Source organism: Rousettus aegyptiacus, unplaced genomic scaffold (genome assembly GCF_014176215.1).
Source record: "Rousettus aegyptiacus isolate mRouAeg1 unplaced genomic scaffold, mRouAeg1.p scaffold_m13_p_5, whole genome shotgun sequence".
In the NCBI taxonomy this organism is placed as follows: domain Eukaryota; kingdom Metazoa; phylum Chordata; class Mammalia; order Chiroptera; family Pteropodidae; genus Rousettus; species Rousettus aegyptiacus.
Window position 1 is genome coordinate 117,803,508 of NW_023416308.1, and position 10,819 is coordinate 117,814,326.

The window sequence follows — 10,819 nt, forward strand, 5'->3', positions numbered from 1 at the left end:
TTACGTTGGAGATGTAGGAATAGTCGCGGCCGAGACTTGTGACTTGGCTGCAGTCTCTCGCCCTCCTTCGTAGATGAAGGGCATTGAGAAGGGAGGTCACTATGGGGGAAGAGGGGCCCAAAGGCAGCCACAGGAGGGGGTTCTGAGGACCGAATGCACGGGCTGACCATTTAGAAAGAGCCCCAGAGGGGCAGACGACCTGTTTTGCAGAGAGACAGACCTATGAGACCATTAAAGTAATCCAGAGAAGTGAGGCGGACCAAGCAAAGGCTGGGAGAGCGAAGATCAGTTACAGACAAGAATGCGTTTGGGCGCACTATGAGAACATGGCATTGATGGAGGGAGCTGAGTGGTCTGCTGTGCATGCATCTTCCCAGTAAACAGGATGGGGAGAGCCTCTTCCCCCAAGCTCTTTGCCTCTCCCTTGGGCTTCCAGGCTCTCCCAGCAGGCGTGGGAGCCAGGGGAGAGGAAGGGCCCGGAGAACAAGTAAGGAGAGCCAGGAGGAGGGGCAAGGCCGAGTGAAGAGATGCTTCTGGGGCAAGCATTTTATTTGTTAATACAAGAATAGAAATTCTGCAATAAATATAATCTAATAAATAACATCTCCAAATAAATAAATATTAATACAACAAACAGTCATGAGTGGTTGGGGCTGGGGAGCAGGGCCTGGGGGAGCTGCCCCCGCACCCCGAAATGCTACTGCAATGTAAACTTTCAGGAAATCCTTGTGGCTGTGGCTATGGCTGCCCTCCCCAGGCTGGGCAACCCACAGACACCCTGGAAAGGGGGCGGAGAGGAGGCACCGTGATGCCGGCAAGGGCAGGAAAACTCGAAGCAGGGTCCTGTGGTTGCCACCCTGGGCCGCGATTGCCTTAGCGACGACCCCCAACCCCTGGGTCTGCTCCATATCTGCCCCTAAGCTTTGGGTATTACCTCCGATGCAGACCCCACCTCTTCCATTTTTAACCCCATCTCTTCCTGTTTAGACTTGCCGCTGTGTCTGTTTCCTGAATTAGATGCATGGAGTTAATTGGAGGCAGGGGAGCAACACCCACCTAAGGAGAGTGGGGCAGCCAAAGGGCTTGACCCCAGAAAGGCACGTACTGCGGTGGGCCCCTCCCTGCCCTACAGGCATGCTTCCTGGAAGTGCCACTTGAGGGGCTGGCGGGGCACTGGCAAGTGGCGGGCAGGAAGCAGGAGGCCGCGAGAGCCTCGCACCGACTCGAATCACGCAGGGGTCCCTTGAGCATCACTTCCTGTGGAATCGGGACAGGGCCTATTGCACCTCTTCCCCAGACCTGCAGAACTTTGGGGAGTGTGGGGGGGGGCCTTATTGCATCACACGCTCCTCCAAGTCCGGGAAGGGCCAGAAGCGTATGGCTTCTGTCTCCTGGCTCGACAAGTGTGGGCGCACAGGTTTCTCCCTCCCGGAGCGGGAGCGGGGTGGGCGGGGAGGGGAGACAGGAGGTGGCACAGGCCAGAGCTCAGAAGCCACGGGCCTCCAGGTGCAGGGTGACCGCCGCTGCCGGAGGCTGCATCTTCTTCTTGAGCCGGTTGAAGTCCTTGGCTGAGCGCCACAGCCAGGTCTGCAGCTCCTTCAGCAGCCAGAAGTCGTCCATCTTCTGGAGGAAGTCGCTGTGGGCCGGGCCAGGGGCCCAGGTGGGCTCAGTCCCGGGCAGAGGCTGCGGCAGCGGGTAGCCCAGTGCCGCCATGACACCCGCAATGCTGCCCAGCAGGCCCTGGAGGCTGGTGCAGAAGTGGGCCAGGCTGCGGCGCAGCTCAGCTGCGGCGGCCTGCCGGTTGAGGCCGCGCAGGTGGCACAGAAGGTGGCTGTAGGCCTCGTAGTTCTGGGTCAGCCGCAGTTTGTCGTTGAGGCTTCGCCACACTTCCAAGTTGACGGTGGCCCTGGGCAGAGTCTCTGCCCCCAGCCGAGGTGGGTTGAAGTCAGGCTCATTGAAAGGGGGGCCCAGGTAGTTCAGCTGTAGAAAGGAGAGGGTGATGGGAAGGAGGAGGGGGGAACAGCCCACTCACTGCCGCCAGGAGAGACCTGTCCCCAAAGCTCCTGTTTCCCGTGTCCCCTGACACGGGCCCTATCTCCATGCGAGATAAGTTTCTCCAGAGATGTCATTTGTAAGGAGGTGACAGCTGAAGCAGTGGGGGTGCTGAGCTGTCCAGGCAGAGGTGTAGAAAGAGAAAAAGTGAGCAGCAGATGCTCAGGGAGGGCCCGCTGGCTGGCTGTGTGTGCAAGCCTCTGAGGGCACCCGCCGCGGGGGCAGGGCAGAGAGGAAGAGCAGCCCGACCGAGGACCCGGCGGGCCAGGCCGCGGAGGCAGAAGGTGGACCAGGAGAGTGCAGAGCCAAGAGGAGTTCAAGAAGGCAGCAGCGCTCAGCAGTGGCTGTAAAACAGAGAGCAAGGAGAAGGGGCCTTAGGAAACGCTGTCGGGTTTGGCAAGAAGGAGGTGCCTGGCGACCTGGGAGAGAACAGTTTCACGTGGCCTGGGAGCCAGATTGCAGGGGGTTAAGGAGTGAGTGGGTGGAGAGGAAGTGGAGGCAGCGGGTGTAGACCACTCCTTCGAGAAATTTGGCAGCGAAAGCCAGGAGAGAAAAAGGGTCGGGAACTGGAGGGGGTAACAGAGTCAGGCAGAGGTTTTCTGCACAGGGAAACCAGACGGGAAATCGGGTGGCAAGGCAGAGGGGCCGGTGGGCATCAGAGCTCCATTTGCCTCTTGACATGCCTGGTCCCACCAGCCGAAGGGCTGGGGACAGAAGGTACTCACGATTCCCCCAAGGAAGGGCTCAGCCCGCAGGAGCGGGGATGCAGGAGGAGGAAACAGAGGCAGGGTACGCAAGACAGTGGAGGGCAGGGGACAGAACCTTGCCAGCCCCCGGGGGAGAGGCCTGGGGCCCAGGGAAGGACTGAGGGAGACAGTTCAGCTGGGAGAGAAAGGGAGAAGCAAGAGGCGAGGCCTGGGATAGGCAAGGGCCCAGGGGGAGGTTCACACGCTGACAAGCACAGAGACAAACTAATTTCCTCGGTGTATCCTGGGGTTGGAGCCAGCTCCCCCGCCGCCCTCCTCCCCCTTCTCTCCCTGGCTCCAGAGTAGGGTCTGGGATGTGGAAGAGGAAGACGGGAAGAGGGGGCCGGTTCCCCGTGGTCCTCGCTAACTCCGACCCTCCTTCCTCCTCTCCTGGGCTCTCAGAACACCTCTGGACTGCCCCCAAATCCTGATGGCAGAACTTCCATGCACACCCTGAGCCCCCTGCCACTACCGGCCTGGGTCCCCTGCAGCCCCCTTCCCACAAGGCCCCCCTAGGAGGCCCGGCTAGGATGGGAGAGGCAGACAGAAGGGAGGCCCATGGGTCCAGAGCAGCAGGGCCCCAGGTTCGGGGCAGAGGCGAGCTGGAACACAGGCTGGGGAGGTGGGGCCCTCCATCCCCACCCAGCCCCACCCGTGCAAGAGACACCACAACACGGTGTAAACAGAGGAGACTTCCCCGGCCCCCAGGGGGAGGCGGGCGGCTGGGCAGTCAGCCAGTGGGGCAATGGGCCAAGGCGGGTGCGAGGCCTGCCCACATGCCTAGTCCTGAGGCCAGGGATGGGGAGGAGGGGGCACCTTAGAGGGAAGGGCAGGAGATAGGCCAGACGCAGAGACTGCTTGGAGCCCAAGGGCCCCTCCTCATCACCTCACGTCCATCAGGACCCCTCCACCATTCTGTCTCTCTTCCCCCAAGACCTCTTCTCGTCCTTCGCCAAATCCCCAGCCCCCTAAACCACCCTGGATACTCACGTAGGTCCCAGCCAAGCTGCGGAGTTGGTGCTCCAGGTAGCGGGTGAGGTCATAGGTTTTCTGGATGGAGGGGCCGGGCCCCGGGTCCCCTGTGCGATTGAGGGCTGGCACTGCAGGGAGGTGCCAGAGCACGGTGCACAGGCAAGCTAGCATCCCCCACGAGTCCCCTGCGGGCGGGAGGGGCAAGAAGCATGAGGTGCGCCTGGCCTGGTGGAGGAAGCGGCTGGCAGCCCCTCAGGTGTCTGTCCCCACCTTGGGCTGGGAGGGGGGGTGAGGGTGGGACGCCAGATGGGAGGCAGTGGGGGTGGAGGAGGGGAGCATTCCTGGCCAGGAGCGCGTGCGCGCGTGTGCGTGGGCACGTATGTGCTGCGGGTGTGTGTCTGCCAGTAGATGCTGGAGAGCACGGTTGTGTGTCAACTAAGAGTCACTGTATGCGTGCCAACATGTAAGTGTGCGTATAAGGAGGGACAGAGCTAGGCTCAGGGACACGAGTCAGTATTCCCAGGTTCCGGGTGTACCTCGGCCTCCTCTCAGGCTCCTAGTCCCACTGCAGCTCGCGGGGAGTCAAGGGGTAGGAAGCTGCCAGCTGAGAACGGTCTCCCTGGGAGGGATGCGAGAGACAGGCCCCCCGAGGAGGACAGGGGGACGACGTCCCGGTCAAGCTACAGGAGGCAAGGTGTGGGGTGAGACCACGGGGTCAGGCTGAAGGGCACGGGGCCGGCTCCTGTGGTCAGCGGTGGGAACATTCTAGGATACCCCTGGTGTGCGAGCGTAGGATGGGGTTACACTGAAGGAGAGCTGGCGTCCACTCAGGGACCGGCTGCCCTGTGGCTTGCCCCATTCTTATCCAGGTTTTGGATGGGGAAACTTTGACCTGAATGAGGCCTTTTAATCAGCCTGCAATGGAAGGGTGTGGGGAAGGAAGGAAGGACTGGAGGGAAAAGGAGAGAGAAAGAGAGAGAGAGAGAGAGAGAGAGAGAGGATGCATTTCTTTTCATAAATCGGGCTTATCAGCTGATGGTGCTGGAGAGTTTGGGCATCCCTGGATGCCAGGGGTCAGAGGTCAATGCTATGAGAACAAACACAGACAGCTGGGAAACACGATTTCCCTAGCTTTTAGGTGAGCTCCAAGATCAGGAGCACTGGGTCAGGATTCAGCGGGCGTTGAGACTGAGTCAAAAGGATTAGGGTTAGGATAGGGTAAGTCTGTAATTAGCATTGGGCTAGGTTAGCATTAAGGACTGGGTTACTTTTAAAGTTTCAGGTTAGCTTATTGGGATTTGGCTGAGTGAGTGTGGTTGAGGTTTGCGTCCAGCTGGGGGATGTGGTTAGGTTTGGGCAGGCAGAGGGTTGGCTGGGACTAAGGTTTGTTGAATGTGTTGATTCAGATGTCAGACGGGGTGATGCATGGCATGTCGCTTAGAGTGGGGCTAGTCTGGATTTTGAGCTTGGGTAGATGTGAGATCACGAGTGGTTTCTTCCTTCTAGTTTATATTTTATACTTTCAAAGTTTCTGCGACGACATATGTTGTTCTGATTGTTAGAAATAAGTTGGATATGGGTTTAACAATTTGGCTGTACTTAGAGTTAGGATAGGTTTGGAGTTAAGAATTAAGACCAGGTTAAGTTTACAGTTACTCATAACGCTGGGTCAGGGTTTAGAGAGGGGACCAGCTCGGAAGGGTCTAGGATTCAAATCGTATAGAATGTGTCTCACAGAGCGTAGGGCTCAGGTGGGAACTTCCACAGTCCCGACTCGTCAGTCTTGACTCTTTCAGAGGCTTGACTGGCATCTGGAAGGAGGGCTGCCACTAGTCTCAGGGACCCTGCCCTCTCGGGTGTAGGGTGCGTGTGTGCGCGTGTGCGAGTGCACGCACCCGCGCGCACGTGTTTTAGGACAGAGCAGCGTCAGGCACGTTACTGCTCCTCGCCTTTTCCTCTCCCCAACCTGCGGCCTGTGTCTCCCCTTCTCAGTGTGCCTTTCCTCGTGCTTTCTTTCCAACCAAGCTCCTGCTGACTCTGAGGGCCTTGCTATTCCCCAGTCTTCACATCCCGAGACAACTGAAGGCCCTTCTCCTCTGCATGAAGCTCTGGGCTATCCTTAGCTTGGCTACCTGGCTGAGTCACCCCTAAGATCCTACAGGTGCAAGGAGCAGTTAGGTTTGGAGGATGGAGACCTGCTGAGGTGGGCAGTGGCCCTTCTAGCCTCGAGGTAGCTTTCAGGATCGAGTCTGGCCTTACTTGCAGTTAGTGGCAATGCCGAGTGTCCTGGACAAAGCAGGAATTGGGAGCTACTCTGCTTTGGGCAGCCCTGCTGGCCAGAGCTTTGGGCAAGGGGTCTGCCTACCCCGTGTGTGTGCGGAGGGGGCAGTCAGGAACCCAGCTCTAGGTCTTGTTTTCCCCCCTCCCCTTCTGGGCCCAGTGGGACATCCCTGGGGAGAACTGCCTTCCTACACAGGGACAGCAGGGGGAGAAGCCTTTGGATAAACAAGAGCTAAGTCATCTGGGCAGAAAAACGGCTCATGAAATTAACCAGACGAGGCCGGTGTTTCCAGGAATATTTCAGTTCTGAGGTAACTGTCACTGCAGGCTGGGGGCGGGGGGGGGGGTGCAGGGGAGAGAGCAGAAGGATCCAACTGACCGACCCATGGAGAGAACCAGAACAAGAGAAGGAGTCTCAGAAATCCAGACGGAGGAGAGACTAGGAGAGGAGAGAGGAGACAGGGCTCTCCGCCCTCTGTTATGACAGCTTTCACGCTGGGCAAGCCGTCCCCACATCTCAGGCAGCAAAACTAAAAGCATCTGGGGCAGCGCACACCTGCGGTCCGGTTGTGGCTGTGGTGGCTTGCACTCGCCTGCATCCCTGGGAGGGGGAGAGCACCGGGCACCCTGGAGCCCTCAGCCAGCCTCCCATTGGTCCAGGCTCAAGGTGTGCAGGTGGACCTGGCCACTGGGGGCTGTGTCCTGGCCCCCTCCCCCTGTCCTGGCCCCCAGCCCAGCGTGGGCCCCCCCCCCAGCTCTGCCTCTGGCTGCTGCCCACTGATTGTTTACATCCCGTCTTCCCCTGTGTTTATAAATCCGGCTGAGCACGTGAGGAGCTAATGAGTGCAGCTCACGTTTCCTGCTGCAGCCCCCCCACCCCCCATCCTGGCCCCGGCCTGGGCCAGCCCCTAATTTCATCCAGATCCCTGGGCCCTGGGAACCGAGGCCCCCCTTATGCGCGCGCACGCACACACACACACACACACACACACACACACACACACACTCAGCCCACGCAAGTGCCCGGCCACCCTGACACACATAGCCACCCTGACTGGCTGCGCAGGCAGGCACACCCATGTACGCATGTCTTCAGCCAGCTTCCCCTCAGTCCCTGGCCTGTAACCCCCAGGCTGACCTCACTCAGTGAGGGTGGGGGACTCGCGGTACAGTGTGCCAGGATGCTCAGAGTGGGTAGGACAAGTCAGCCAGGAGACTCTGCACCTGGGGTTGGTGGCTAAGAGCGATCAGCCAGGGAGGCATCGCAGAGCTCCGGAGTGTGGGGCTGAGTGCGGGGGGGCCAGAAGGAAAAGCCCGCCCCTCAGACCAGAGCAGGACAGCATCCTGGTGACCTTGGAGGGGATCCGTTGAGGGGAATTGGGGAAATGAAGCAGTTTGGGGACTGCTGTGTGCACTGTGGTCTGAGACCCAGGCACAGAGAGTGTAGGGAAGGGCCCTTGGGGGAGCTCCCGACCTGCCTCCCCCTGGAGGGGCCCGCAGAAACAGCAGGACTTTCCTGTCCTCCGGGCTGGCTATCCTGCCCTCCCTCCCTCCTCTCCCTTCCATCCTCTACTCAGTCCCCTATCCCCCAGGCCACTGAGAGTGGCTTACTGCGTGGGGACACATGGGCCCAGAAGTCAGACCTCGCTATGCCACCAGCCCATCAGGCGGAGGGGCTGCACTATGTGCCATGTAAAGTGGCCCTGCAGAATCACATGGTCCTGTCTCTGCTGTCCTCTTCAGCAGCCCCCACCCTGCCCTAAATGACAGAAGAAACTGAGGCCCGGGCAAGCAGCAGCCAGGCGGGGGAAGCCAGTGCGGACACAGGAGCTGGGCTTTTGTTGGCGAGAGGGCTCGGGATGGTGCTGCAGGAGGAGCCTGGGCGGGCTGGGAGAGCAGGGTGAAGCCGGGAGAGCTGGGCGAAGGGAAGGAAACAGTTGGGGCGACTGTGTGGGTGAGTCTCAATGGGTGTTGTTATCCAGAGGGCCTGGGAGGGGCTCGGAGGGAGCCTGCAGGAGCCGGGAGTGAAGGAGCAGGTGGGATTGTGGGGAGGAATGTGAAGTGTCACTAATAAAGTGGCTGGTGTGGCAGGCTGGTGTGCAGAAGTGTGAATGGGGCAGGAGTGCGGGCTGGGGGGGGGAGCCTTAACACTGGTCAGCAGCAGGGGAGACTTCAGGGGCTGCTGGGTGACAATCGCTGCCATCTCTACCTGGTGCCCACTTCCACCCCGGTTGACTGTGTGGCCCCAGGGCAGCCAGTGTGTCTGAGCCAGACGTGGGAGCAGGTCTGGTCTGTCCAGGAATGTGCCCCCGTGCCCCGCGGAGGGGGAGCGTGTGCTCGGGAGCCGGAGAGAGCGGTTTGTCGGGACCCTGAACGCAGGAGGTGCCGTCTGGGCCAGGGTCACAGAGCGCCGGACAGGAGTGTGTCCACCGTCACGCGCACACAGCCTCTCTGCAGGGCTCCGCGTGACCCTGCCACGCCGGACCGCCGGCCTCGCGCCCGCGCCCGCAGCCCCCTCCTGCCCCAGGGGGCAGGGCCAGGCCGCGAGCAGGAGGCCACCGGGACGAGCTCCTCCGGGGCTGGGGGGCTCCTGGGGCGCAGTGTGGAGTTGCCGGGAAGGAAGGTGGGGACAGCAGAGATGAGGGACTCCGCGGCGCCCAGCGGACGTGGGGCTCCGCTCGCGGGTCTCGGCGGGGCAGCCGTGCCGCAGCGGCCGCTCGCCGCCCCTCCCCGCGCAGCGGCGACCTCGCGCTCCCGGCCCCCTCCCCGCGGCGGCGGCGGCGGCGGCGCCTTCCCCCTGTGTGGCCCCGGCGCCCCCGGCCCCGCCCCCGGCCCGCTCCCGCCCGGTCGCTCCCTTCCCGTCGGCGGGGGCGGGGGCGGGGTCCGGGCGCTGGGCTCCGGGCTCCGCCGGGCCGCTGCCCCTTCCCGCGCGTCAACCCCCGGCCCGGCCCGCCCGCCCTCCCGCGGGCCGCCGGCGCCGAGCGGCCGCGGCCGCCGCTCCCCGGCCGCTGACGGACTTTCTCCTGCCCGGTCCGGCCGGGCTGCGCCTGCCCCGCGCACTAATCACTCCCAGGCCACGGCGGGCCGCGCGGGGCCCCGCCGCCCGGCTCCTACCTGCCGCCGGCTCCGCGGCCGCGGGCAGCATGGTGGGCTCCGGCCGCGCGGCGCGCAGCGAGGACACTGCGAGTCCCTCCCGCGGCCCGGCCCAGCCAGGCTGCGCTCGGCCCGCCGCCGCCTCTCCCCTCTCGCCCGCCCTCCTCCCCGCCCTCCCCTCCCGCCGGGCCGCGGAGGAAGAGCGGCGCGGCCCGAGGTGTCGGCCTCCCCTCGCCTCCCGCCGGCCCGGCCCCGGGCGCCCCTCTCGCTCCCCCTCCCCCCGCCTCCTTCCTCTCCGGCCCCCAGCGCCCCGCGCGCCGCGCCGGCCGCCCGCAGCCCCGCTCCCGCCTCGGACTCGCCCTCCCGACTCCTGCGCGGGGCTCTGTCCGTCGGGATCGGCGGGACCCCGCCTCGCCGGGGCTCCAGGTGGCCGCCTCCCCAGGTCTGCGGGTCGCCGGGGTCCCCGCCGCGCTCCCCGCCACCTCCCGGCCGGGCCGAGCGGACTTCGGCGGCGCCGCGCCCGCGCCGGGCCGCGCTCGAGGGCGCCCGGCCGCGCCTCCCCCGGCCCGAGCCCCGCTGCTGGGGGCCGCTCCCCGCTCCCCGCTCCCCGGCCCGGCCGCGGCTCGCGGCCCCCGCGGGGAGGACGCAACCGGATCTCGCGGCTCCCGGGCGGGGGCGGGGGCCGGGGCCTCGGGCGCCCCGCGCCTACCTGCTCGGAGGTCCATGGGGCTGGGGGCCGGGCCGGCCGGGCGCGGCTCCTCTCCCGGAGGCTGGCGGAGTGGGAGGGCGAGCCACGGCTCCGGCGAAGCTTTAATAATCCCATCCGCCAGGCCCACTCGCAGGTTTTTTTCGCTCGGTTTCGGATTTTTTTTTTTTTCGGTGTGGGACATTCTGCAAACTTTTTTTTTTTTTTTCTGACGTGTAAAGCTGTAACCACAAATTGTAGCGGCCCTCCCCGGGGTGGGGGGAGGCGGGGGGAGGAGGGAAGGAAGGGCGTCTGGGGCTCCTCTCCCTCCCACAGCACCGAGGAGGGGTGAGGTGAGGCGAGGCTGCGGCGGTACCACCCTGGGCCTCCTGGGGGAGGGGGCGGGGAGGGCATCAGTCCGTCTGCAAACACCCGGGACGCGCGAGGGAGCCGCCCGTCCCTTCTCCTCGCCCTCGGTGTCGGCCTGGCGCGCTGCCCGCTGCCCGGCGCGGGTGCCGCTCTCGCCGTACCTCTGCCTCCTCGTCGCTAACCTTCTCCCCCCCACACACCCAGCAAACGCAATGACACATTCTCCCAAATGCCAGCGAGCTGGCCTCCAAGCGAGTGATGGTGTTTTTCCTGCTGTCCTTTGTCTGGGTTGACCGCCCCCCTTGCCTATTGTCCCGCCGCCTGTCCCATTTCCAAAAGCTGGGGCTGAGCGAGGCGCCAGGCCGGGGCAGGTGACTAACCGGCTCACAATGCCCCCTGCGGGGGAGGAAGAGGCCACCACAGGCCCACTGCCCGGCCGGGAAGAAAGAAGAGGGCGCTTGGCCGAGGGCTTTTCCCTCAAGTTCACAAGGTTCTTCATTCTTCCCAGGGGCTCGGAGTGTGCGCCGGGCTGGGGACTGGTAATTCATTAATCAGCAGAGGCACCCGGGCCAGTTTCAACTCCAGGGCTTCACCCGTGACTCAGCGGGAAGGCTCCGACTCA

General features: G+C 63.5%; 1 protein-coding gene across 2 annotated transcripts; it reads right to left on the reverse strand.

The window, feature by feature from the left end:
• Positions 1–515: 515 nt before the first annotated feature.
• Positions 516–10,663, reverse strand: CLCF1 (cardiotrophin like cytokine factor 1). 2 transcript variants are annotated; one of them, XM_016132441.2, is made up of 3 exons: positions 9,853–10,663; positions 3,789–3,955; positions 516–1,980 (listed from the first exon to the last, which is right to left on the reverse strand). In XM_016132441.2, the coding sequence occupies exons 1-3, from the start codon at positions 10,031–10,033 to the stop codon at positions 1,486–1,488; spliced, it is 843 nt and encodes a 280-aa protein (XP_015987927.2). In that variant the 5' UTR covers positions 10,034–10,663; the 3' UTR covers positions 516–1,485. The 2 variants fall into 2 exon arrangements, with proteins under 2 accessions (XP_015987927.2, XP_015987937.1); XM_016132451.2 differs by lacking the exon at positions 9,853–10,663 and adding an exon at positions 4,307–8,816.
• Positions 10,664–10,819: the final 156 nt, after the last annotated feature.

What these genes read in the sequence shown, in the direction of transcription:
- CLCF1 (XM_016132441.2), bottom strand. Translation starts at nt 10,033, where the DNA reads ATGTCCCACACCGAAAAAAAAAAAAATCCGAAACCGAGCGAAAAAAAC. An exon ending in CCCCATGGACCTCCGAGCAG is followed by an intron (nt 3,956 to 9,852) that starts GTAGGCGCGGGG and finishes TCCCGCCCGCAG; the next exon opens with GGGACTCGTGGGGGATGCTA. An exon ending in GCAGCTTGGCTGGGACCTAC is followed by an intron (nt 1,981 to 3,788) that starts GTGAGTATCCAG and finishes TCCTTTCTACAG; the next exon opens with CTGAACTACCTGGGCCCCCC.